The following is a 27,441-nucleotide window of genomic DNA, read 5'->3' as shown; positions in this document are numbered from 1 at the left end:
GTTGAATTGCTTTGAGTTGCATTGGGTTGGTTTGGGTTTGGTTGGTTTGAATGGGTTGGGCTGGGTTGAATGGGGTTGGGTTGAATTGTGTTGTGTTGTGTTGGGTTGTGTAGGGTTGTTGTGTTGGGTTGGTTTGTGTTGTGTTGTGTTGGGTTGGTTTGGGTTGGGTTGGGTTGTGTAGTGTTGGGTTGGGTTGTGTTGGGTGGTGTTGTGTTGTGTTGGGTTGGTTTGAGTTGGGTTGTGTTGTGTTGTGATGGGTTGTGTAGTGTATGGTTGTGTTGGGTTGTGTTGTGTTGAGTTGTGTTGGGTTGTGTTGTGATGGGTTGTGTAGTGTATGGTTGTGTAGTGTTCTGTTGGGTTGGGCTGGGTTGAGTTGGGTTGGGTTGGGTTGTGTAGTGTATGGTTGGGTTGGGTTGGGTTGAGTTGGGTTGGGTTGTGTAGTGTATGGTTGGGTTGGGTTGGGTTGTGTTGTGATGGGTTGTGTAGTGTTCGGTTGTGTTGTGTTGTGTTGTGTTGGGTTGGGTTGTGTTGTGTTGGGTTGTGATGGGTTGGGTTGTGCAGGGTTGTGTTGTGTTGTGTTGGGCTGTGTTCTGTTGTGTTGGGTTGGATGGGGTTTAATTGGGTTGGGTCGATCCCTGTTTGAGCTGTGCATCTCTCTGTCTCCCCCTGCAGGCAGTGCTGATCATCACATACTGTGAGCCCCAGAACCCAGAGTACGGGGTGTTTGTGGAAGACCTGAAGAGAGGGGCTCTCCAAAACTACAACTTCACCATCCAGGACTCACTGGTGAGTGAGCTCAGCTTCAGGGTAACAATGACCACAGCAAGACTCCCATTGCACAGCACTGTGAGCCAGCCCAGGTGTGAGCTTAAAAAAATAATCATCATAATCTGTCAAGATGGGAGTGGAGTGGGAAAGAATCAGATGTCCCAACACTGCTGTCTATTTACAACAGGGACTCTGTCCTGTTTATTTTTATTTAAATAATTAAATGATCCCTGTTATCAGGAGGTCCAGTGGTTAAAGTCCAGGATTTGTAACCGGAAGTTCACCGGTTCAAATCCCACCTGACTCACTGTGTGACCCTGAGCAAGTCACTTCACCTCCTTGTGCTCCGTCTTTCGGATGAGATGTTAGATCAATATCCTATTGTAAGTGACTCTGCATATAATGCACAGTTCACAGCCTACCTCTGTAAAGCGCTTTGTGATGGTGGTCCACTGTGAAAGGCGCTATATAAAAATAAATATATTATTATTATTATTACCAACTATGGCATCGGGGACACAGGATTTACAGTTAAATAAATAAAATGGCATCCGGCAGCACAGGCACCAGTTAACTTGCTGAGGGTGTGCTGTGGTGATGTGCAGGGGTAGCTGCTGCTGTGCAGGGGTGTGTTGTGATGATGTGCAGGGATAGATTGGGGTACCGGGGAATGCCTTGTTTTTGTTCACAGAAACGCTCATTTCCAGTTTAAACAGTTTCTGTGCTGGTGCTGAAACACTACAGCGACAATGACTTTTGTTCTTCATGAAGTATTTGTAGTGATTGATGAATTATATCATCTATTATCCTGGATTCTGGTAAGGAGTTTGAACTGAAACTAAACTCTGTGTGCAGAGAGAGAGAGAGAAGAGAGAGAGAGAGAGAGAGAGAGAGAGAGAGAGAGAGAGAGAGAGAGAGAATCAACTGCTGAAGCATTATTCTGTATTGTCAGTTTCTATGGGAACTCCTTTCGTAAGTGTGGCAGCGCTAGAGCCCTGTCTGTAAATAGCGTTGGTGTGTATGTAAACCTGTGAGAACGTGGCTGCTCCCAGATGGAATAACTGGAGCTAATTGGGAACAGCCACATCCTATGAAAAGAGAACCAGACGCTCCAATAGAGAGAGACTACCAGGGAGCTGGAACAAACAGAAGGGACTGTGTTTGATCCACTTGTAAAATTATATGGGTTTGTGTGACCGGCTTACTGCTTAGCTGTCTGGTGTAGAACGGAAATGTTTAGCACTCCTGGAAGGTTGGTTGTGTTTCTCTTGTTTTGTGTTTAAAATAAACATACTGGCCTGCCCTGTTTAAAAACCTACCTATTTGACTGGGACTCTTCTTTGGAACCCCATGAACCCTGTCAATTACACAACAGGCTTCTCTGCTTTCAGTTTATGAGTCATTTCTGACCAGCTGAGCTGTGATGGAGGGGGGCGGAGCTATCCTGAGCCAATAAGAAAGCGTCAGGTGTGATTGACACCCATTTCATTAGGTTTCATTTATGTATCATTTTCATTCCCCTGTGTTTGTGTGTGTCCTCCCGCAGCAGCGCTGTCATTGCTGGTACCCTCGTGGCTCAGCGGCCACCTGCCACTGCAGCTGAACTCCTGAGCCTCCAGCCTCTCTCCAGTCTGTCAGCCCATACCCACACCCCTATTACACCCTGTTACAAACCCACTGGAAAACAAATACGTTATTCTAAAATGGGAGGGAATGATTTTGTATTTTTCGGTATTTTGTGAGCCCCTGAAAAATAAACGTCAGAAAGGAGCAAGTGTCAGAAAGGTATACCCTTATAAAAGTTTCCCAATGTAAAAGCACATCACAGTGTGGTAAAGCACAGTGGAAGCATGGGAAAGCACAGAGGGGCATGGTAAAGCATAGGGAAGCATTGTAAAGCACAGAGAGGTCTGGTAAAGCATAGGGAAGCATTGTAAAGCACAGAGAGGTCTGGTAAAGCATAGGGAAGCATTGTAAAGCACAGAGAGGTGTGGTAAAGCATAGGGAAGCATTGTAAAGCACAGAGAGGTCTGGTAAAGCATAGGGAAGCATTGTAAAGCACAGAGAGGTCTGGTAAAGCATAGGGAAGCATTGTAAAGCACAGAGAGGTGTGGTAAAGCATAGGGAAGCATTGTAAAGCACAGAGAGGTATGGTAAAGCATAGGGAAGCATTGTAAAGCACAGAGAGGTGTGGTAAAGCATAGGGAAGCATTGTAAAGCACAGAGAGGTATGGTAAAGCATAGGGAAGCATTGTAAAGCACAGAGAGGTCTGGTAAAGCATATCGATAAACATGGCATACCAGGGTAAACTGTGGTAAATGCACAGTATAATCATGAAAAAAGCATGGTAAAACTGCAACTATACCGTGGCAAACATTTCTAAATCAATGGGAGATAGCTCTTCCCTCTAGTGTTTCTCTCTTTGATTTTTTATTGTTAATTACAAACATCAGAAGGGGATGGAAAACATTTTTTAAAAAATCGAAATGATTTACCCTCCTAAATTAAGGGGCTGGAGGTCCCCTAATTAGATCACCAATTACACACTCGAGCACGGTAATTACATGAGAGTAATTAACAAGGACTGGGATCTCAGCCAGAAGAGTCAGCGAGAGGGCAGGAGGGCGTCTGTGAGTGTGATGGAAAAGTGGAACAGGATGTACAGAATAGTGGAAGACGTTTCGGAGACTTCATGAGGGTTTAGAAAAAATCAAGACCATTCCAGAGGTGATTTTAATCAGGGTCCAACATTGCAGCGTCCACAAGACACTCGCTTCTTCTCCAGGGCGGAACTGCGCTACTGTCAAAACATTCCCTCTAGAAACACTACCACAAAGTCTCATTGCTTTACTTTTAACCATTGCACTTGGTTTCACTTTCAGTTAATAAATGGTATTTAAAATCTCTAATTATTATAACTTCTACCCCTTGATTGGCCATTTAAATATAACCCGTTACTGTTACAATAGCATGGAATACGAATCGACAAGGACCTCCCAATTTCTCCAAGTTAATACAAACATGGTAAGTGAGACAGACAGACGGACAGATGTACAGACAAGCGCCTCACAATCTGATCCTCTTAATAGCTTATGCTGAATAATGCTAATGCCCAATCGCATGACTATTGGACAGCTGGATTGGGTTGGTTGCAGTGTTGCTGAACTCTGCCGTGTTGAGTGTTGAATAGTGGTGCTGTTCAAGCTGCATGGAGCTCAGTCCTTACCTGGGCTCTGACTGCCCCCTCTCGCCCCCCCCCCCAGGTCAACCTGATTGCTGGTGGTTTCCATGACGGTGTGATGCTGTACGCTCTCGCGGTGAACGAGACTCTAACGGAGAGCGGGGAGGTGAACCCTGACGGGGAGGTGGTGACCAAACAGATGTGGAACCGGGCCTACAACGGTGAGTCCGTCAGAACCAGGGAGCAGGAACTTTGTGAACTCCTGGTGTGTGCATGCATGCGTGCGTGCGTGCGTGCTTGCGTGCGTGCGTGCGTACGTACGTGTGTGCGTGGGGACTTTGCAGTTGAATGGAATTCCCAAAGTTGGCTCAGGTATCATTTTTTTAAAGCAGGTGATGTCAAGCACGCTGATGTGGTGATGTCATGAATAGGGTTTCTCTAGATGTGGCGTGGAATAGAGAAGGCGAAATGTGTGCTTTGATTGATCCTGAGCAGTGTTGGCAGGGCCGTCAATTAGAGATCAGGTTGACCATATGATGTGATATGAGATGGAATAGAAGGGGGTGCATGTTGATCACTGGAAGAGGAATGGAAGGGGGTGCATGCTGATCACTGGAAGAGGAATGGAAGGGAGTGCATGTTGATCACTAGGAGAGGAATGTAAGGGGGTGCATGTTGATCACTGGAAGAGGAATGGAAGGGGGTGCATGTTGATCACTGGAAGAGGAATGGAAGGGGGTGCATGTTGATCACTGGAAGAGGAATGGAAGGGGGTGCATGTTGATCACTGGGAGAGGAATGGAAGGGGGGGCATGTTGGTGATACAGTAGCAGAAGCAGTGATGCTGGTCAGGCTGCTCCAGCAGGCATCAGAGTGCATCAGCAATGACAAAGGGAAAGCAAGAGACAGCTGGTGCTGCAGACAGTGACGGACGGAGGGGAGGGACAGAGAGAGAGAGGCTTGTCAATAATAACGACTGAGTGGATTCACCTTCCAGCCCCTTGTGGTCTCTGCCTTGTCAAGGCTGTGATCACCGCAACCCGATATTATGTGCTGGTCCTTCTAATGTGCGCTCCTGCAATCAATGAGAGGAAACAGTGAGCGTGATTGGACCTGCAGCTTTAAAAGATCATTTCATTTTGTTTAGAATTTCTAGACTTGATAAATTAACAACAGGTGTCGTTTTTCTGTTAAGAACAAACAAAGCTAATTAATTTGGCTGAAATCTGGCCTTGATGTGCGGATCGTGCAGCCAGAGCAGAGTCACATGTTGACTTTACTGACGAGGCGAAGCCCAGGATTGTTCTGGTGCTCCAGACATGTGTTTGACGTTTTCATAATTATGTAAACAGGAGGGATGCCATGAGTATGAACAAACTGTCATCCACGTGATATTGGGCCAGATTTTGGTTCCAGATTTTGGCGTTTATTTATTTTCTCAAAACTGTGTGTTCCCTTTCCTCCCTGGGTCACGGTGCAGTGCACTGTGCTGTGTGATCCCTTTCCTCTGTCTGTCTTTGTGTAAGTGTGTGTGCGTGTATGTCTGTCTGTCTTTGTACTCCTGTCTGTCTGTGTGTGTGTGTCTGTCTGTCTGTCTTCAAGGACCACCTTATAAAAGTTTGTTAATCCAGCTGATAAGAGGTAAGATTTTTCAAGCACTAGTGTGCTCTGTGTTTCATTTTCTTCAATGGAAAGACCCTGTCCTGCGTTTTTGCTGTGCTGACCTGGGTAGAGTTTCACGCACACAGAGACGGATCTGCTTCCTTGCTAATGGCTAGTAATCTGATTTGAGAGACAGAGACGCACTCACAGACAGACATGCACTCACAGACTCACACATGCATGTACTCACAGACACGCCCACACACACACAAACACACTAATACATGGACCATTAGGGGAGGCAGGCAGGAACAAGAGATCTCAAACTGCTGTCTTCCTCTCTCCCCCTCTTTCCCTGCCTGCTATCCTTCTCTCTTTACCTTTCCATCTCTCTTGATTTGTTTAAACATCCCTCTCTCCCTCTCTCTTTCCTTCCCTCCTTGTCTGTAAAATTCAGAAAGTTTTCACAGACTTGGCAAAAGAAGCCCTGTCCAGTGTATTTGCTCCCCTCCATGTCCCTATGATATGAAAAGGAAAGCTCTTTGTTTGCAGCTGATTGCATACCATGTTTCACAAGGAGTTTGAAATAAGGATTTCTATAGCCAATATTTATTATATGAACATGCAATATTAGTCGCGGATAGCTCTGGGAATCTGCAGACAGTGCTCACACAGCCCTGTGTATCCAGCCCTGTGCTGGGTGAGGAGCTCACACAGCCCTGTGTATCCAGCCCTGTGCTGGGTGAGGAGCTCACACAGCCCTGTGTATCCAGCCCTGTGCTGGGTGAGGAGCTCACACAGCCCTGTGTATCCAGCCCTGTGCTGGGTGAGGAGCTCACACAGCCCTGTGTATCCAGCCCTGTGCTGGGTGAGGAGCTCACACAGCCCTGTGTATCCAGCCCTGTGCTGGGTGAGGAGCTCACACAGCCCTGTGTATCCAGCCCTGTGCTGGGTGAGGAGCTCACACAGCCCTGTGTATCCAGCCCTGTGCTGGGTGAGGAGCTGTCACAGCCCTGTGTATCCAGCCCTGTGCTGGGTGAGGAGCTCACACAGCCCTGTGTATCCAGCCCTGTGCTGGGTGAGGAGCTCACACAGCCCTGTGTATCCAGCCCTGTGCTGGGTGAGGAGCTCACACAGCCCTGTGTATCCAGCCCTGTGCTGGGTGAGGAGCTCACACAGCCCTGTGTATCCAGCCCTGTGCTGGGTGAGGAGCTCACACAGCCCTGTGTATCCAGCCCTGTGCTGGGTGAGGAGCTCACACAGCCCTGTGCTGGGTGAGGAGCTCACACAGACCTGTGTATCCAGCCCTGTGCTGGGTGAGGAGCTCACACAGCCCTTTGTATCCAGCCCTGTGCTGGGTGAGGAGCTCACACAGCCCTGTGTATCCAGCCCTGCGCTGGGTGCTCCATTGTCTGTCTGGGACACAGAATTAAACTGCTGTCATTATTCTGAGAGCCTGGCGCTTCCACAGCACTGAAGATCATATCAGCAAGGCAGGGGAAGAGCGGCAGAGGGAGAGGGAGAGAGAGGGAGACAGAGAGAGGGAGAAGCAGGGGGGAAGGAGAGAGAGGGAGACAGAGGGAGGGAGAAGCAGGGGGGAGGGAGAGAGAGGGAGACAGAGGGAGGGAGAAGCAGGGGGGAGGGAGAGAGAGGGAGAAGCAGGGGGGAGAGCGACAGAGGGAAAGGGAGAGAGAGGGAGAGAGAGAGAGGGAGAGAGGCAGGGGGAGAGGGACAGAGGGAGGGGGAGGGAAAGAGAGAGAGGGATGAGTGATACGCTTTCACTGAGATAGCGATCAGCACACATCTGATAGTGCTGTGTTTGTAAGCACAGCCTGTGTCTGTGTGTGTGTGTCTTTGTGTGTGTGTATGTCTGTCTTTGTGTAAGTGTGTGTGTGTGTATGTCTGTCTGTCTTTGTACGCCTGTCTGTCTGTGTGTCTGTCTGTCTGTCTTTGGAGGGGAGCTACATTCATGATACAGATACAGCCCTTCAAGGACCCCCTTATAAAAGTTTACCACAGTAAATTTGCACATTATTTTAGCTTATCCCATGATAATACTCAGCATGTACCATAGTTTACCCCGGGTTGCCATGTTTTTGGCTGTTCCCAGGGTGTCAGCTTCAACAACATTACTGGGGAGTTGGTTCCAGACTCCCACAATTCTCTGTATAAAAAAGTGCCTCCTATTTTCTGTTCTGAATGCCCCTTTATCTAATCTCCATTTGTGACCCCTGGTCCTTGTTTCTTTTTTCAGTCCTTGTCAATACCTTTTATGATTTTGAATGCTTGAATCAGATCGCCGCGTAGTCTTCTTTGTTCAAGACTGAATAGATTCAATTCTTTTAGCCTGTCTGCATACGACATGCCTTTTAAACCCGGGATAATTCTGGTTGCTCTTCTTTGCACTCTTTCTAGAGCAGCAATATCCTTTTTGTAGCGAGGTGACCAGAACTGAACACAATATTCTAGATGAAGTCTTACTAATGCATTGTAGAGTTTTAACATTACTTCCCTTGATTTAAATTCAACACTTCTCACAATATATCCGAGCATCTTGTTGGCCTTTTTCATAGCTTCCCCACATTGTCTAGATGAAGACATTTCTGAGTCAACATAAACTCCTAGGTCTTTTTCATAGTTCCCTTCTTCAATTTCAGTATCTCCCATATGATATTTATAATGCACATTTTTATTGCCCGCATGCAATACCTTACACTTTTCTCTATTAAATGTCATTTGCCATGTGTCTGCCCAGTTCTGAATGCTGTCATTCATTTTGAATGACCTTTGCTGCTGCAACAGTGTTTGCCACTCCTCCTATTTTTGTGTCGTCTGCAAATTTAACAAGTTTGCTTACTGTACCAGAATCTAAGTCATTAATGTAGATTAGGAAGAGCAGAGGACCTAATACTGATCCCTGTGGTACACCACTGGTTACCTCGCTTATTCTACCTGGGTTTCTGAATTGTAATAATAGGTGAAATGATAATGGTGAAACGTTTTTCTTTCATCTTTCCCATATAAAAATTTGCCACGGTATTTATAAAAAAAAAAATGTGCACATATTTGCAATTTTCCAATGCTTTTCCCACGATGCCTCTACCACAGTCTATCCTGGCTTGACGTGTTTATCAGTATGCTTTACCATACGCGCTTTTACTCTGGGAAACTTTTATAAGGTCAGAATAAATATATGGACAGCTGTGCCACACAGTTAGGATCTGTCTGCACAAAAACTAAAACTCTAGAGGTCTGTGTATAGATGATAGATAGACAGGCAGATCGGAAGACTCCCACTGCAGAGAACCTTCAATATTTCTGCAAATGTTAAACCATATTGCTTTCAGACAGTGTCTTCACAAGCTGTGTTCTATGATTCTCTCAATAAAGTTGCCGCGCTGGTGCTGTCCAGTAGAAATGAACCATTTTGCTACTGCATTGTTTTAACATATCAGTAATCTTTTCCCATTTCCACACGACTTTGTGTTTTCAAGCTATCTGATAGGACCCCCCCCCCCCCCCCAGATTGGGTACCGGGGAATGCTTTGTTTTTGTTCACAGAAAGTTTCATTGCCAGTGCTTGCTCTGGCACGTTATACAGACAGCACCCATCCTGGGATTCTGTGAATATAACACGACAGGGTACAGTTCGGAGAAAGAATGTCACAAAGGGTCCATCATAGTAACAGCAGCCAGTTTAGTCCAGGTTATTTGTGAATTAAATGGCACCACTGGGACTGGCAGCATCGCTCGGTGCCTGGGAAGTTTAGACCTGTGGTCTGGCCGAGGGTGGGATTTTTCCGTTGAGAACGGACTAGGAAGGTCGGTCCCGGGCTGCAGCTGAATCAGGCTGCGGTGCAGTGGGTGTAATACCCTGACCCTCCCATAGGGGGCGCTGTTGGGGGGAGGAGGGATTTGTCCCAGGGCTGGATCAGTTCCTTGTTTTTCAATTCCAAATCCAGTTTTAAAATTCCCAATCCAGTGTAATGTTTGTTTTAAAGACATCATAATCTTTGTCATTGTTCAGCTGCTTTCATTAGAAGCCAATTTCATTTTCACTGAAGTCATGTGTTGCCACTCCGAGAAGCTCATTTTAACAGAATGCTGCTATAGGCAATTTTGATCAGTTGGAATTGATTAAAAGGGAGTGGGGATTGGAGATGGAATTGATTTTGAAAAGAGGAATTGACTCTGATCTGTGCTGGGAAGCAGGGAATGGGCCTTGGCTTTGCAGATGCTCCGCTGCGGACACATCTCTCACAGCAGTGTCTGAGAGCAGTCCAGGAGGAACGGGATGTTCACAAGGGGTTGTGTAACTGTTTAAAGCTGTTTTGTGCTCAAGGATGCGTTTCCAGAGAGCTTTTTATTATTCAATGTGTTTTCGGTTAACTCGTTACCATCTCCGAAGGGGCTGAGAACCCCCCCACCTCACCCCCCGAGAGATTCCATGGGAACTTTTGCCAGTTTAGGTATTTGAGGGTTTGTGGTTCTGTTTCCAGTTAATATTAAAGATTTAGTAGCAGGGTTCTGAAAAATCTAGCGTTCCATGTCCCCACGTGTTGCTGTTTAAATAACGTACCTGTCATTTTGCTTTTCATTGTTAACATCCTGACAACTTTTTACACTTTCAAAAAAGACTTAAAATGAGGCCCAGAGTCTCCACACATCCCTCAACACCTGAAGCCTTGCAAACAAATAGGAGTTCATTAAAGACCAGAGTCAAAGCTTTGAAAATGTGGCTCAGAAATTTATAAAACCCATAATAAATGCACAGTGACAGCATGGTAACGAATCAGCAAGCGTTGTAATAAAGAACAGCAAGGTATGGTGAAGCATATTGATGAACATGGCAAACCAGGGTAAGCTGTGGTCAATTCTTTTGACGTTGTTAAAGCTGGTGATTTTATTGATGAGTTCTGTAAGAGACACATCGTGTGTCTCTTACAGAAATGGTTTCGCACAGTTGGAGTTGACAGCACTCTCAGAGACACCCTGGTGTGCCATGTTTTTTTTTTAATATGGTCTACCATACCTCGCTATTCTTTACAATGCTTACCTGTGGTTTACGATGCTTTCACTGGGCTTTATTACACTTTGCTGTGCTTTTACTGTGGGAGACTTTTTATAAGAGACCTCACTGACAGCTTTCTTTCTTAGTGTCTTTAATATTCTGATCCTCAGTGCATTCAAGTGTGTCCATTAGGGGGGTGTGTGTGTGTGTGTGTGTGTCAGTGTGTGTGTGTGTGTGTGTGTGTGTCAGTGTGTGTGTGTGTGTGTGTGTGTGTGTGTGTCAGTGTGTGTGTGTGTGTGTGTGTGTCAGTGTGTGTGTGTGTGTGTGTGCGTGTGTGTGTGTGTCAGTGTGTGTGTGTGTGTGTGTGTGTCAGTGTGTGTGTGTGTGTGTGTGTGCGTGTGTGTGTGTGTGTCAGTGTGTCAGTGTGTGTGTCAGTGTGTGTGTCAGTGTGTGTGTGTGTGTGTGTGTGTCAGTGTGTGTGTGTGTGTGTGTGTGTGTGTGTGTGTGTGTGTGTGTGTCAGTGTGTGTGTGGGTGTGTGTGTGTGTGTGTGTCAGTGTGTGTGTGTGTGTGTGTCAGATGGATGTTATTATCCGGTGCTGATCTCCTGTCTCTCTCTCTCTCTCTCTCTCTCTCTCAGGAGTCACCGGTCTGATGAAGATTGATGAGAACGGCGAGCGGGAGATTGATTACTCGCTCTGGGACATGACTGATACCGAGACCGGAACCTTCCAGGTCAGACCTGTCAATGACACCCAACCCCCCTGCCTGTCAATGACACCCAACCTCCCTGCCTGTCAATGACACCCAACCTCCCTGTCTGTCAATGACACCCAACCTCCCTGTCTGTCAATGACACCCAACCCCCCTGCCTGTCAATGACACACAACCTCCCTGCCTGTCAATGACACCCAACCTCCCTGCCTGTCAATGACACCCAACCTCCCTGCCTGTCAATGACACCCAACCTCCCTGCCTGTCAATGACACCCAACCTCCCTGCCTGTCAATGACACCCAACCTCCCTGTCTGTCAATGACACCCAACCTCCCTGCCTGTCAATGACACCCAACCTCCCTGCCTGTCAATGACACCCAACCCCCCTGCCTGTCAATGACTCCCAACCTCCCTGCCTGTCAATGACACCCAACCTCCCTACCTGTCAATGACACCCAACCTCCCTGCCTGTCAATGACACCCAACCTCCCTGCCTGTCAATGACACCCAACCTCCCTGCCTGTCAATGACACCCAACCTCCCTGTCTGTCAATGACACCCAACCTCCCTGCCTGTCAATCACACCCAACCTCCCTGCCTGTCAATGACACCCAACCTCCCTGCCTGTCAATGACACCCAACCTCCCTGTCTGTCAATGACACCCAACCTCCCTGCCTGTCAATGACTCCCAACCTCCCTGCCTGTCAATAACACCCAACCTCCCTGCCTGTCAATGACACCCAACCTCCCTGTCTGTCAATGACACCCAACCTCCCTGTCTGTCAATGACACCCAACCTCCCTGCCTGTCAATGACACCCAACCCCCCTGCCTGTCAATGACACCCAACCTCCCTGTCTGTCAATGACACCCAACCTCCCTGCCTGTCAATGACACCCAACCTCCCTACCTGTCAATGACACCCAACCTCCCTGCCTGTCAATGACACCCAACCTCCCTGCCTGTCAATGACTCCCAACCTCCCTGCCTGTCAATGACACCCAACCTCCCTGTCTGTCAATGGCACCTCCAGCTATCTGCAATACAGTTTCTCACACGCTGACACCAGCACTGTAGTTATGACACCATCATTGTATTGTACTGTTTGTTTGTTATGAGGTTAATATTTCATTGCCTTTCATTGTAAGTACTGCCTCATAAACTGGGAGTAAGTCTCTGCTTCCCACAGTAAATGTGTCACTGCTAGTTAGGTGTGAATAGAATAAGGAAGTCAGCAGCACAGCCCTGACACACACACTGCATCAGCACAGCCCTGCCACACACACTCCGGTCATTATTATTACTATTATTTATTTCTTAGCAGACGCCCTTATCCAGGGCGACTTACAATTGTTACAAGATATCACATTATTTTTACATACAATAACCATTTATACAGTTGGGTTTTTACTGGAGCAATCTAGGTAAAGTACCTTGCTCAAGGGTACAGCAGCAGTGTCCCCCACCTGGGATTGAACCCACGACCCTCCGGTCAAGAGTCCAGAGCCCTAACCACTACTCCACACTGCTGCCATGTTTCACGCTCCTTGCTGTGTTGTCGTTCCCAGATCGTGTCGAACTATAACGGCACTGACAAACGCATCATCCCAGTCCCGGGGGTTGAGATCCACTGGCCAGGAAACAGCGTTCCCAGAGACGTGCCGGTTTGCGGGTTCGAGAACGAGGACCCCGCCTGCCGCCAAGGTCTGTCCGTGCCAGGGGCCTGTCTAAAAAGCACAGCTCTGAGTTCCCAGTACTGATCTTCTGTTTCCTTTTTATGTATAAACTGTGGGAAATACGTTGTGAATAGGGCTCAACTGATCAATAATATCCTGTAGTCCATTGCTGTCCCAATTGCCTATACCAGGTGTTCTGGCATTAGGCATCCTGAGTGAGGCCCCCCACCTGGAGTTTAGATTTGTATCCCTTTAGTGAGAGGGTTGTTTGTTTGTACCTGTAGAGGTGCTGCTGCTTTTACTGTCATTTCTCAGCGTTGGAGAAGACGCTCCATAATTACTGTGCTCAGCTGTGCTCTGTGTCTGACTGCAAACGCAACATAAACCTGCCTGGAAAGCAGGGCAGGAGTGGCATGATTTACTTCATTTATAAAATATATCAAGAACTTCTACTGAAATCAGACTTTGGCACAAATCCTGCATGTATTTATAGACCGGACTCTGTGTGTGTGTGTGTGTGTGTGTGTGTGTGCGTGTGTGTATTGACTGGCCTGTGTGTCTGTGTCTATTGTCCGGACTGTGTGTGTTTATCGGACTGTGTGTGTGTGTGTGTGTTTGTGTGTGTATGTATTGACCGGACTGTGTGTGTATTGACTGGACTGTGTGTATGTGTCTATTGTCCGGGCTGTGTGTGTGTGTGTTGACCGGGCTGTCTGTATGTATTGACAAGTGTGTGTGAGTGTGTATTGACCAGGTCGTGTGTGTGTATAGACCAGGCTGAGTGTGTATAGACCAGGCTGTGTGTGTGTATTGACCGGGCTGTGTGTGTGTATTGATCAGGCTGTGTGTGTGTATTGACCAGGCTGTGTGTGTGTGTATTGACCAAGCTGTGTGTGTGTATTGACCAGGATGTGTGTGTGTCTATTGACCAGGCTGTGTGTGTGTGTGTGTATTGACCAGGCTGTGTGTGTCTGTATTGACCAGGCTGTGTGTGTGTGTGTGTATTGACCGGGCTGTGTGTGTGTATTGACCGGGCTGTGTGTGTGTATTGACCGGGCTGTGTGTATTGACCAGGCTGTGTGTGTGTGTATTGACCGGGCTGTGTGTATTGACCGGGCTGTGTGTGTGTATTGACCGGGCTGTGTGTTTGTATTGACCGCTGTGTGTATTGACCGGGCTGTGTGTGTGTGTATTGACCGGGCTGTGCTGTTCTCTCTGTTGTTTCACTGCAGAGACCCTCCTCACACTGGAGATCATGTGCATCGTGGTCAGCCTCATCCTGTTCAGCATCACCATCATCACCTTCTTCATATACAGGTGAGTAGCAGGGAGTGACAGGGGGAGACGTATTGTTGGCATGTTTAAAAGTGTTTCGTTTTTTATTTAATTTACTAAAAGTGTGCAGCCCTGCGCTTGAATCACACCCTCTGACTCCTGCTCCAGTGTTTCAGCACTGGGGACCGTTCTGCCTCTGTCCAGCACGGTCAGACACCCACACAAGGATACTGCAAGGGAACTATTTCAATAGAAAATAGCGGTCCTCAGTCTACTTTCAAGAGTAAAATAGGTTGCTAGTAATGTATTTTAAATAGAAAGTAGTCATCTGTGGTGGTAAACACAATTCTGCATTTTTCCATATATTAACATAACGACCTGAAAACGTCAGAACTGCTTCAATCCATAACCCAGGTACAAACCAGACAGTGGCTCATCCCTGCACTCTGAATGCCTGCTGATATATAACAGGGAATCCTTCGAAAAAGTCCATCATTTTGCAGTTTTCCCCCCATTCTTGTCCCATGGTTATACTCTGCATTTACTACAGTTTACCATGGTTTGCCATTTATTTTTAAATATGCTTTACCACACCTCTCTGTGCTTTACAATGCTTCCCTATGCTTTACCAGACCTCTCTGTTCTTTACAATGCTTCCCTATGCTTTACCATACCTCTCTGTGCTTTACAATGCTTCCCTATGCTTTACCAGACATCTCTGTGCTTTACAATGCTTCCCTATGCTTTACCAGACCTCTCTGTGCTTTACAATGCTTCCCTATGCTTTACCAGACCTCTCTGTGCTTTACAATGCTTCCCTATGCTTTACCAGACATCTCTGTGCTTTACAATGCTTCCCTATGCTTCACCAGACCTCTCTGTGCTTTACAATGCTTCCCTATGCTTTACCAGACCTCTCTGTGCTTTACAATGCTTCCCCATGCTTTACCATACCTCTCTGTGCTTTACAATGCTTCCCTATGCTTTACCATACCTCTCTGTGCTTTACAATGCTTCCCTATGCTTTACCAGACCTCTCTGTGCTTTACAATGCTTCCCTATGCTTTACCACACCTCTCTGTGCTTTACAATGCTTCCCTATGCTTTACCAGACCTCTCTGTGCTTTACAATGCTTCCCTATGCTTTACCAGACCTCTCTGTGCTTTACAATGCTTCCCTATGCTTTACCACACCTCTCTGTGCTTTACAATGCTTCCCTATGCTTTACCAGACCTCTCTGTGCTTTACAATGCTTCCCTATGCTTTACCAGACCTCTCTGTGCTTTACAATGCTTCCCTATGCTTTACCAGACCTCTCTGTGCTTTACAATGCTTCCCTATGCTTTACCAGACCTCTCTGTGCTTTACAATGCTTCCCTATGCTTTACCAGACCTCTCTGTGCTTTACAATGCTTCCCTCTGTGTGTGTGTGTTGACAGGAAGATGAAGCTGGAGAAGGAGCTGGCTGCAGAGCTGTGGAGACTCCACTGGGAGGACATTCAGATCAGCAACTTGGAAAAGACTCTGCGCAGTGCTGGGAGCAAGCTGACACTGTCACTGGTGAGAATCAATCCCAGTATGATAGACCAGTATAGACCAGTCACATCCCCACACCGATATTCAAGAACCTCTGCAGAACCCATCCCTGCATTGATAAGACTACCGGTCTGATAATCCAGTATATGTGTTCATGCCTTTTGATGTGTGAAATTATTTCATTAAACGCCTTTTAAAGGGGGTTGGGGACTACAAGTACCAGAATGCATTGCAATACTGTCCCAGTGCCTTCCTTCTTCTTTCCCTTCCTGACAGAGAGGCTCCAACTATGGCTCCTTAATCACCACAGATGGAAACTTCCAGATTTACGCCAAGACAGGACACTACAAGGTAGGCAGCAGGACCCACAGTGTGCTCACAGAAGGCTACTTCTGAGAACGACTCTGCAATGGGATTGGTAGCAAGCTAGCAACAGAAAACCGGGATGTGAACTCACAGGATTATCTGCACAGCGATAATCCTCCTTTGTGTCAATTCACACTGCAGTTAACGCAGGCTGTAATAAAGTGTGCCACTCTGGTCTTGGGTTTCAGGGCAACATCGTGGCCATTAAGTACATCAACAGGAAGAGGATTGAACTGACCAGGAACGTTCTGTTCGAGCTCAAACACGTGAGTACCTAGGGGCCGGCACTCTGACTCTGATCTCTCGACGGGTAACGCAGAGCTGTTCCGCCAGCTTCCCTAATAATATTTTTGGGGTTTTTCAGATGCGGGACGTCCAGAACGAGCACCTGACCCGTTTCATCGGCGCCTGCATCGACCCTCCCAATATCTGCATCATCACAGAGTACTGTCCCCGGGGCAGTCTGCAGGTGAGCGCCGCCCTGCAGGACCAATGCTGTCACTGCAGGTCTGCCAGACAGGCAGGGCTCTGCAATGGGAGGCGTATTCCCATCCCTGGGACCACAACACGGGGATTTGAATAATTCTTCATTGATTATGCCATGTATAGAAATGAATAATTGCCTCGAACCCTGGACCCCCCCCCCATAACAGAGAGTACCGAGGGGGGGCTGCGAGGGGTGAGGTGGAGGAAGCAGGGGTGTGAATGAACACAGTAGAAGGGTAAGGTCTGTTTTTATAGCTGGTAGATCAGAATTGGGTGATATAATGCATGTAGGGGACTATCCTTCCTCCCAAACCTTACTTTATAAACTTAATTTATAATGGGAAATTGGCAGAGGCGCAGAAAGACGGGCCACGCTCTTTACCTGGTGCAGAAAGACAGGCCAATGTAAACTGTGCTCCGTTCTTTCAAACACACGAGACCGTTGTGTTTGATCCATTACTTGTTCTCGAGATCACCGCACCCCACCGCTTACAACTCCTCCTGTGAGCTTTGATGTTTTTTTCAACGATATCGAGTGTTGAAAGATATATGACTTGCCCAATTTGGTCCTGACCCTAATGTGAAGGTGTGTGTGTGTGTGCTGGAATGAACAACGTATTTCAATCTGAAGCTCAGCATTGGGACTCTCTCAGCTTGTGCCCCGGCTGTCAGGCGTGTTACTGAGCTGTCTTGTTTGTTTCAGGATATCATGGAGAACGAGAGCATTAACCTCGACTGGATGTTCAGGTACTCCCTCATCAACGACATCGTGAAGGTGAGTGTGGGGGCGCCAGTCCTCATTGGGTCCTGGGTTAGGGTCACAATCATGACCCTAACCCAGGGGCAGCAGTGTGGAGTAGTGGTTAGGGCTCTAGACTCTTGACTGGAGGGTTGTGGGTTCAATCCCAGGTGGGGGACACTGCTGCTGTACCCTTGAGCAAGGTACTTTACCTAGATTGCTCCGGTAAAAACCCAACTGTATAAATGGGTAATTGTATGTAAAAATAACGTGTAAAAAATAATGTCATTGTATGCAAAAATAATGTGATATCTTGTAACAATTGTAAGTCGCCTTGGATAAGGTCAGGTCAGGTCAGGTGCTCGCTCTTGGATAAGGGCGACTGCTAAGAAATAAATAATAATAATAATAATAATAATCATGTATATTCTCTTCGTCTGCCTCAGATTATAACGAAGCCTTAAGAGTCATCGGTTTATTTGTAAATCCCCATATCAGGAATCAACCAATCACAGTGCAGCATTTCAGTACCTCGTATCCTGTGTAATGATGTCATGTCGTGCACAGAACACCACACCGGATTCCAATGTTCAAAAATAAAAAAAACTGGTACCTTTTGTAAAATGGATTGTCCTATTAACTAACATTTCTTGGAAGAAAATATTACTGAATTTGCAATCAGAAAAACACTTTTAATTTTAATAAATACTCTCACTGCACCTGTAGGCCCGCATGCATTACTCACAGACTGTGGCATTTGATTCTGGACTAAACTATTTCATGACCCGGGGGGGGGGGAGTAAATAAAAATATATTTTTCATAGAAAAATGACATTCTTTTTAGATTTTAAAGCTATTGTCTCGAACAGTTTTCATTTATGTGATTTATAATATAAATCAATACTTTGTGTGTAGGGTGTCTCTCATTTCACACTGTTTGAGCAGCCAAAATCTCTGCAGGAGATGACATCTCATTCAATAAGAGACAACTGCACACCATGGAGTGACTTCTCATTCAAACATGTGCTTACTGTTGCTGAGATTGATCCTCAGCTCTTTAAAGGTTAATGTGGGGGTCAGAATATTGGAGAAAATTGGAGTAAAGTATTTTACTGTACTGTATTGTGTTAGTGACTTGTTTTTGTGTCATCTCAAGCAGTTTGAGCGAAACCATACTGAATTTAGTTTCTCATACAGTAAGAGTTATACATATTAACTTATTAGAAATCACATGAATGAAGATTGTACTCAGGAAAATATTTTTATTTTTGTAAAACATAAATCCCCCCCCCCCCCCCCCCCCCCCGTCGTGAAATGGTTCATTCCAAAATCAACGTGTCGCGGTGCAGCAGGAATTTGTAGCGATTTCAGTAAAAAAAAAAAAAAAGGGAGAAACTAGAATCAAGTTCATCATAATGTAAAGAAAGAGTGAAGTTGAGAGGATGCTCCATTTTATAGAAGGTACCAGGAATAAGATGTGCTGGAATTTTGGCAAATACTTGACTGTGATTGGCTGATTTGTAATGTGTGATTTGTAATCCGATAAGCCTGCAGGTATTGTGACCCAGCCTTCCCTGTGATTTTGCTTGATTGATTTGATGGGGATGTTTGCACAGGGCATGGCGTTCCTGCACAACAGCGTGATCGTGTCGCACGGGAATCTGAAATCCTCTAACTGCGTGGTGGACAGCCGCTTCGTTCTGAAGATCACGGACTACGGGCTCGCCAGCTTCCGCGTGGCCGCTGTAGACTGCGAAGACTCGTACGCCTTCTACGCCAGTAAGGGGCTGGAACACCAGCCAGCTCCCAGGGCTGCTGCATCTGTAATGGATGCTCCTCTATAGGGAGGGGGGGTGCTGTGTTGGGTTGAGGGGTGCTGTGTGGAGGAGTGTTGTGTTGGTTGAGGGGTGCTGTGTTGGGTGGAGGGGTGCTGTGTTGGGTTGTGAGGTGCTGTGTTGGGTTGTGAGGTGCTGTGCTGGGTTGAGGGGTGCTGTGTTGTATTGTGGGGTGCTGTGTTGGGTTGTGGGCTGCTGCTGTGGGGTGCTATATTGGGTTGTTAGGTGCTGTGTTGGGTGGAGGGGTGCTGTGTTGGGTTGTGAGGTGCTGTGTTGGGTTGTGAGGTGCTGTGCTGGGTTGAGGGGTGCTGTGTTGGGTTGAGGGGTGCTGTGTGGAGGAGTGTTTTGTTGGTTGAGGGGTGCTGTGTTGGGTTGAGGGGTGTTGTGTGGAGGATTGTTGTGTTGGTTGAGGGGTGCTGTGTTGGGTTGAGGGGTGCTGTGTGGAGGAGTGTTTTGTTGGTTGAGGGGTGCTGTGTTGGGTTGAGGGGTGCTGTGTGGAGGATTGTTGTGTTGGTTGAGGGGTGCTGTGTTGGGTTGAGGGGTGTTGTGTGGAGGATTGTTGTGTTGGTTGAGGGGTGCTGTGTTGGGTTGAGGGGTGCTGTGTTGGGTTGAGGGGTGCTGTGTTGGTTGAGGGGTGCTGTGTGGAGGAGTGTTGTGTTGGTTGAGGGGTGCTGTGTTGGGTTGAGGGGTGCTGTGTTGGTTGAGGGGTGCTGTGTTGGGTTGAGGGGTGCTGTGTTGGTTGAGGGGTGCTGTGTGGAGGAGTGTTGTGTTGGTTGAGGGGTGCTGTGTTGGGTTGAGGGGTGCTGTGTTGGTTGAGGGGTGCTGTTTTAAGCCTCCCTCTCTCCCCTCTCATAGAGAAGCTGTGGACAGCCCCTGAGCTCCTGCGCATGGAGGCCCCCCCGCCCCAGGGAACTCAGAAGGGGGATGTGTACAGCTTTGGAATCATCCTGCAGGAGATCGCACTGAGGAATGGACCCTTCTACCTGGAGGGTCTCCTGCCAAGCCCTAAAGGTGAAACACAGAGTGAGACATGGAGACACACAGAGACACACTGAGACATGGAGACACACAGAGAGATGCTGAGACACACACTGAAACATAGACACACATAGAGACACATAGAGATACTGAGACACACACACTGGCGCTCCCATTGACACACGCAGTGACACAGCACTGGAGAGCTGAGAATGGAGTGTTTAGACAAGTGCATGTAATGGAGCTGAGATTGTTTTAGTGAAACGTCTTTCTCTGAGAGATACAGCAATGTTGGAGATTGCTGCACCATGAGTTACAGATCAGATTCTGGCATGGTTAGCTCTATTTGAAATCCAAACAAAGTTGTTAAGAGGTGCTGGAAAGGGGCCAAGCTTTCAGAGTGGACTCATTTATTACCTAAAATAAACAGGAAGGCTGTGAAACTATCAGGAGCAATCGCAGTGTGAACTAACACTACAGACACTTTCCATTTTATCCCACACTAATGTAAACTCCATGCTGAGGTGTCCTGCTTCTCTTTTCTACCTTAACCTCTTAATGGCTGAGGTCCACCACCTGGCCACTCTATTAGGACCTGCCTATCTGATTGGATTGGATATAGCAGAGATGGAAATAAGACTCCTATTGCATAGCAGTTTCACCCATTCCAGGTTTCACTATGAGTTTGATTAGCCCCAGTGTATGGGTAACAAGCTCAATTATGAGTCTTTTTTAAACTCAAGAATGGATCACACTGCTATGTAAAGAAACTTCAATTCAAGGACAAACGTTTGGAGTGGAAGTCTTTTTCAATCTGAGTTCCTTTAGGGTTCCTCAGTCCAGCACTGTTGTGTGTTTGATAGTTCCAGTCTCCAATTCAGTTTTACAAAACCAGAAGCACTCAGTACTTGAATACAGAGGGCCATCGTTTCAAAGCGTTAACTCCAGTCTTAAATACATTTTTCCTGAAAGAGGTTCACTAGAACCACACAGCTAAGCTGTATCTTTCCAGCTCTCCTCAGCACTCTCCGTGTGTTTTTGGACCTCATTTTGTAATATTAACATGCTTTGAATGAGTTAATTGAAGGGGCTTTGTTTCACAGACCCCAGTTTGCTGAAGCTGGTGCTGACTAAGTGCATCTTATCCTTCCTCGATGTGTCAGATCCGTGTGATAGCGTAGCAACAGGCGAGAGGGAGCGGGTGAGGGGAGGGGGGGGGAGTGTTTGAGCAGCGAATAGCCTGCGCTGGGGGGCAGTGGTGCGAGCGACAGCACTTTGTGCATGGTTGCCATGACAGCAAGGCCTCGCTCACCTGTCAATCCCATAAATTACCCACAGTGCACATCCACTCGCTGTGTCGGCCTTAATTCTTAACATTTTCATTTTAAAACGTGATATCTGGTACTACCCCTTATAAAAGCTTCCCAGAGTAAAAGCACAGCAAACGAATACAGCACAGTGGAAGCATTGTAAAGCACAGAGAGGTCTGGTAAAGCATAGGGAAGCATTGTAAAGCACAGAGAGGTCTGGTAAAGCATAGGAAAGCACTGTAAAGCACAGAGAGGTCTGGTAAAGCATAGGGAAGCATTGTAAAGCACAGAGAGGTCTGGTAAAGCATAGGGAAGCATTGTAAAGCTCAGAGAGGTCTGGTAAAGCACAGGGAAGCATTGTAAAGCACAGAGAGGTCTGGTAAAGCATAGGGAAGCATTGTAAAGCACAGAGAGGTCTGGTAAAGCATAGGGAAGCATTGTAAAGCACAGAGAGGTCTGGTAAAGCATAGGGAAGCATTGTAAAGCACAGAGAGGTGTGGTAAAGCATAGGGAAGCATTGTAAAGCACAGAGAGGTATGGTAAAGCATAGGGAAGCATTGTAAAGCACAGAGAGGTGTGGTAAAGCATAGGGAAGCATTGTAAAGCACAGAGAGGTCTGGTAAAGCATAGGGAAGCATTGTAAAGCACAGAGAGGTATGGTAAAGCATAGGGAAGCATTGTAAAGCACAGAGAGGTCTGGTAAAGCACAGGGAAGCATTGTAAAGCACAGAGAGTTCTGGTAAAGCATAGGGAAGCATTGTAAAGCACAGAGAGGTTTGGTAAAGCATAGGGAAGCATTGTAAAGCACAGAGAGGTCTGGTAAAGCATAGGGAAGCATTGTAAAGCACAGAGAGGTGTGGTAAAGCATAGGGAAGCATTGTAAAGCACAGAGAGGTATGGTAAAGCATAGGGAAGCATTGTAAAGCACAGAGAGGTGTGGTAAAGCATAGGGATACATTGTAAAGCACAGAGAGGTGTGGTAAAGCATAGGGAAGCATTGTAAAGCACAGAGAGGTATGGTAAAGCATAGGGAAGCATTGTAAAGCACAGAGAGGTCTGGTAAAGCATAGGGAAGCATTGTAAACCACAGAGAGGTCTGGTAAAGCATAGAGAAGCATTGTAAAGCACAGAGGTCTGGTAAAGCATAGGGAAGCATTGTAAAGCACAGAGAGGTGTGGTAAAGCATAGGGAAGCATTGTAAAGCACAGAGAGGTCTGGTAAAGCATAGGGAAGCATTGTAAAGCACAGAGAGGTCTGGTAAAGCATAGGGAAGCATTGTAAAGCACAGAGAGGTCTGGTAAAGCATAGGGAAGCATGGTAAAGCACAGAGAGGTATGGTAAAGCATAGGGAAGCATTGTAATGCACAGAGAGGTCTGGTAAAGCATAGGGAAGCATTGTAAAGCACACAGAGGTGTGGTAAAGCATAGGGAAGCATTGTAAAGCACAGAGAGGTCTGGTAAAGCATAGGGAAGCATTGTAAAGCACAGAGAGGTCTGGTAAAGCATAGGGAAGCATTGTAAAGCACAGAGAGGTCTGGTAAAGCATAGGGAAGCATGGTAAAGCACAGAGAGGTATGGTAAAGCATAGGGAAGCATTGTAATGCACAGAGAGGTCTGGTAAAGCATAGGGAAGCATTGTAAAGCACACAGAGGTGTGGTAAAGCATAGGGAAGCATTGTAAATCATTCATCTGAACAGAAGCCCTTTTATTTTTAGTGTTTATTTGCCTGCACGATCGTCACACGCAGAGGATTAGAACAGCCCGTGCCAGGAGGTGCAGACCCCCCCTAAATCACGTCTCACAAAAACATTGCCTCGAAAGCAGAGCCGCAAATGCGATTAGTTAAAAAGGAGATTGGATTTGTTAACGTCCCGGCCGTCCAGATGGAGGGGAGATCATGCTTGAGAGAAGGAGGGGAGGCAGGCTGCGTGTGTCAGGGAAATATCATCTAATTCAATAACCCTTCATTAACATTTGATGGAGTGGTGCTTTAAACCCAGAGCAAGCAGTTTTATCATTGAAGTGATCTGATCGCCAGCGCCTGCCCTTTTCTTTATCCAATCAGACACGTTTCATCCAGGGCTTTCTCCCGTTTGTTAGGAAGGCACCACCCTCATGAAAGTTACAGGAAAACAGTCATAAACATGGCAAACTGTGGAAAAACAAAATTAGAGTGGTAAACTTTCATAAGGGATATCTGATAACTACTTCTGGCAAAGTGGTAACGACGTGCAGGTGAGTGCAGTGCAGAATAATCACACAGACAACGCTGGTACAGGTGCAAGGGTGTTTATTTAATTCAATAAATGTCCAGAGCCTTAAGGCAAACCTGCAAATAATAATAGTGTTGGAAATGATACAGCGGCGTGTATCACTTCTATTTGTAATCCACGGGTTTGACCCGTAACCCCAAAAATCCCGTTCAGTCACCCACACAAAACACAAAACACAGACACAGTTTTGACGGTGCGTGATTATAGTGCTAGTGGTGAAAACAAAGACAGTTCGGACAGTGCAAAGCGTGAATGGTGAAGTCCGGGTTTGTCGCTGGCCTGCGGCTGCAGCTCCGGATCGTGCTCAGTATTCCTCAGTGGCTAAATAACACACAAGACACACAGAGGTTAGACACAGACACGAAAACACTCACAGTTCTTCACGCTACGGGCTCCTTCTCGGTTAGTTTGTTTAACCATATACAAAGGAACAGATCACTCAAGCCATGCCCCCTATTTATACCCTCGCCCATGACCCCGAGGTTAACGAGCGCATCCGCTCCTCCAGTCCTCGGATGCCACGCCGCTTACCGTCCGGGTCACTGAGCTCGGGTGCCATGGTTCCGCCCCCTTCCGAAATGCCCGACTTCCATCTACCCTACGGAATAAATTGTCGTGCCATTTCATTAAGGGTACTCTGTTCCTCGTGCACCGTGCCCTCACAGGTCGAGAGGGAGATCTAACACCAAGAGTCATTCGATCTCTGTCACACTACTTTATTAATATTTTTTTTTCTGGGCAGCAGTGTGGAGTAGTGGTTAGGGCTCTGGACTCTTGACCGGAGGGTTGTGGGTTCAATCCCTGCTGTTGTACCCTTGAGCAAGGTACTTTACCTGGATTGCTCCAGTAAAAACCCAGCTGTATCAATGGGTAATTGTATGTAAAAATAATGTGATATCTTGTAAGTCGCCCTGGATAAGGGCGTCTGCTAAGAAATAAATAATTATATTAATGTATATTAATTAGTTTTGGATCATTTTACTCAGTAGGTGACCAGGAAAGTGCGACGCTATCTGTGAAAGCATGGAAACTGAATTTTCTTTTTTTTTTTTAGAGTGGCTTCAGCTTTCTCATCAGTTTCTCCCTTTCTCTATACCTCTTTCTCCCTCATCCCTCTTTCTTTTATTTTTATTTATTTATTTATTTTTAAATTTAGTTGTCTCCAATTGATTTTTTTTTCTCCCAGTTTGAAATAGCCAGTTGTATTTCAGGCTCAGCTCAGCGCTACCACCCCTGCGCTGACTCTGGAGTGGCGAAGACGAACACACGCTGTCCTCCGAAGCGTGTGCCTCTCTCCTCTTCCCTTCTCTCTCTAACCCTGTCAATCCCTCTCTTCCTCCCTCTCCCTTTCCCTCTTTATCCCTATCTCATCCTCACCCTCTTTCAGGGAAGGATGGTAAAGCATGTGGTTATAGCATATTAAGTATGTATTAAGTATGTTATAACCATTGGAAAAGCATGTAGAAAACTGACCAATTACCACTCACTGTGCGTGCGTCCCTCCCCCTCATTCTGTTTCTAGACTCTCTCCAGTGTTTTCTACACACTGAGATTCTTCAGTAAGTGGATTTGCTTCTGATTGGTTTCCCACTGTGCTGATCAGGGCTGATTGCCACACAGCGCCCCCTGTGGTCAGCCATTTAACAGCTCTGCTTCAGTTCGACCGCGATGCAGGAAACGTCTCTCTCTCAATGTTGGAGATTGCTTCATTGCGTGATTGCTTTATTGTCCTTCTATCATTTGTATATTTCTGTAATGTGGCAGGGACATGGTCATTGCTAGACATTACTAGATCAATGACAGGTCTCTCTCTCTCAGAGATCAATGACAGGTCTCTCTCTGTCAGAGATCAATGACAGGTCTCTCTCTCTCTATCTCTCTCTCTCTCAGAGATCAATGACAGGTCTTTCTCTCTCGCTCTCTGTCTCTGAGATCATTGACAGGTCTCTCTCTCTCTCTCTCTCTCAGAGATCAATGACAGGTCTCTCTCTCTCTCTCTCTCTCTCTCTCTCTCAGAGATCAATGACAGGTCTCTCTCTCTCTCTCTCTCTCTCTCTCTCTCTCGGAGATCAATGACAGGTCTCTCTCTCTCTCTCTCTCTCTCTCTCTCTCATGGGAGATACTGAAATTGAAGAAGGGAACTATGAAAAAGACCTAGGAGTTTATGTTGACTCAGAAATGTCTTCATCTAGACAATGTGGGGAAGCTATAATAAAGGCCAACAAGATGCTCGGATATATTGTGAGAAGTGTTGAATTTAAATCAAGGGAAGTAATGTTAAAACTTTACAATGCATTAGTAAGACCTCATCTAGAATATTGTGTTCAGTTCTGGTCACCTCGTTACAAAAAGGATATTGCTGCTCTAGAAAGAGTGCAAAGAAGAGCAACCAGAATTATCCCGGGTTTAAAAGGCATGTCGTATGCAGACAGGCTAAAAGAATTGAATCTATTCAGTCTTGAACAAAGAAGACTACGCAGTGATCTGATTCAAACATTCAAAATCCTAAAAGGTATAGACAATGTCGACCCAGGGGACTTTTTTGACCTGAAAAAAGAAACAAGGACCAGGAGTCACAAATGGAGATTTAAAGGGGCATTCAGAACAGAAAATAGGAGGCACTTTTTTTACACAGAGAATTGTGAGGGTCTGGAACCAACTCCCCATAATGTGTTGAAGCTGACACCCTGGGATCCTTCAAGAAGCTGCTTGATGAGATTCTGGGATCAATAAGCTACTAACTACCAAACGAGCAAGATGGGCTGAATGGCCTCCTCTCGTTTGTAAACTTTCTTATGTTCTTTCTTATGATCATTGACAGGTCTCTCTCTCTCTCTCTCTCTCTCTCTCTCTCAGAGATCATTGACAGGGTGGTCCGGGGGGAGCACCCCTTTTTCCGGCCCCTGGTGAACGCGCACTGCCACACCGAGGAGCTGGGGCAACTCATGCAGCGCTGCTGGGCAGAGGACACGCTCGAGAGACCCGAGTTCAACCAGGTCAAGATCATACTGCGCAAGTTCAACAGGTACCAGGGCCTGGGAGAGGAGGGGATTGGAGAGACTGAGGGGCTTGGGGGGGGGGGCTGAGAGAGACTGGGATGACTTGGGAGGGTGGGGTGGGGGGGACTGAGGGAGGTGCTGAGGGGCTGAGAGGATGAAGAGACCCAGGTTTAATTATATCAAGAAAATTCTGTGCAAATTTAACAAGTACCAGAGACTGGGAGGGAGTGAGAAGGACAGGGACAGGGAGAGACTGGGAGGGAATTGGAGAGATTGAGATAGGGAATGGGAGGGACAGGGAGAGACTGGGAAACAGGAGAGATAGTTCAACCAGAGTTGAGACTGTGTGAGTTTGAACAGGAGTCCAGCCGGTCCTGCACTGATATTAAACCTTCCTGTGTGTCCCAGGGAGCTGAGCACCAACATCCTGGACAACCTGCTGTCCCGCATGGAGCAGTACGCCAACAACCTGGAGGAGCTCGTGGAGGAACGAACTCAGGCATACCTGGAGGAGAAACGCAGAGCAGAGGCCCTGCTCTACCAGATACTGCCGCAGTGAGTCTGTCTGCCACTAGGGGTTAGAAGACTGTGCGTCACAAACCCTGAATAATGCATGCAGGCCTACAGGGGCTGTGACGTGCTGAGAGTATTTATTAAAAACAGAAGTAATGTTTCAGTAATGTTTCCTT

At 46.7% G+C, this 27,441-nt stretch overlaps 1 protein-coding gene across 1 annotated transcript in view; it reads left to right on the top strand.

Annotated features, from left to right (window-relative positions):
* The window catches only part of LOC117395595 (atrial natriuretic peptide receptor 1-like), a 59,876-nt gene that overhangs the window by 20,200 nt on the left and 12,235 nt on the right, over window positions 1–27,441 (top strand). Inside the window, exons 3-16 of the mRNA XM_059020179.1 lie at window positions 673–786; window positions 4,033–4,171; window positions 11,202–11,296; window positions 12,846–12,981; window positions 14,186–14,270; window positions 15,669–15,789; window positions 16,042–16,116; window positions 16,320–16,397; window positions 16,496–16,600; window positions 17,321–17,392; window positions 18,973–19,135; window positions 20,047–20,202; window positions 26,610–26,778; window positions 27,161–27,307. Of these exons, the coding sequence (XP_058876162.1) occupies window positions 673–786; window positions 4,033–4,171; window positions 11,202–11,296; window positions 12,846–12,981; window positions 14,186–14,270; window positions 15,669–15,789; window positions 16,042–16,116; window positions 16,320–16,397; window positions 16,496–16,600; window positions 17,321–17,392; window positions 18,973–19,135; window positions 20,047–20,202; window positions 26,610–26,778; window positions 27,161–27,307 (1,655 nt within the window). The remainder of the gene's footprint in view (window positions 1–672; window positions 787–4,032; window positions 4,172–11,201; window positions 11,297–12,845; window positions 12,982–14,185; window positions 14,271–15,668; window positions 15,790–16,041; window positions 16,117–16,319; window positions 16,398–16,495; window positions 16,601–17,320; window positions 17,393–18,972; window positions 19,136–20,046; window positions 20,203–26,609; window positions 26,779–27,160; window positions 27,308–27,441) is intronic.

Source organism: Acipenser ruthenus, unplaced genomic scaffold, assembly GCF_902713425.1.
Source record: "Acipenser ruthenus unplaced genomic scaffold, fAciRut3.2 maternal haplotype, whole genome shotgun sequence".
Taxonomy (NCBI): Eukaryota; Metazoa; Chordata; class Actinopteri; order Acipenseriformes; family Acipenseridae; genus Acipenser; species Acipenser ruthenus.
The sequence above is the reverse complement of the archived record's forward strand: the minus strand, read 5'-3'. Positions and strand labels throughout refer to the sequence as shown.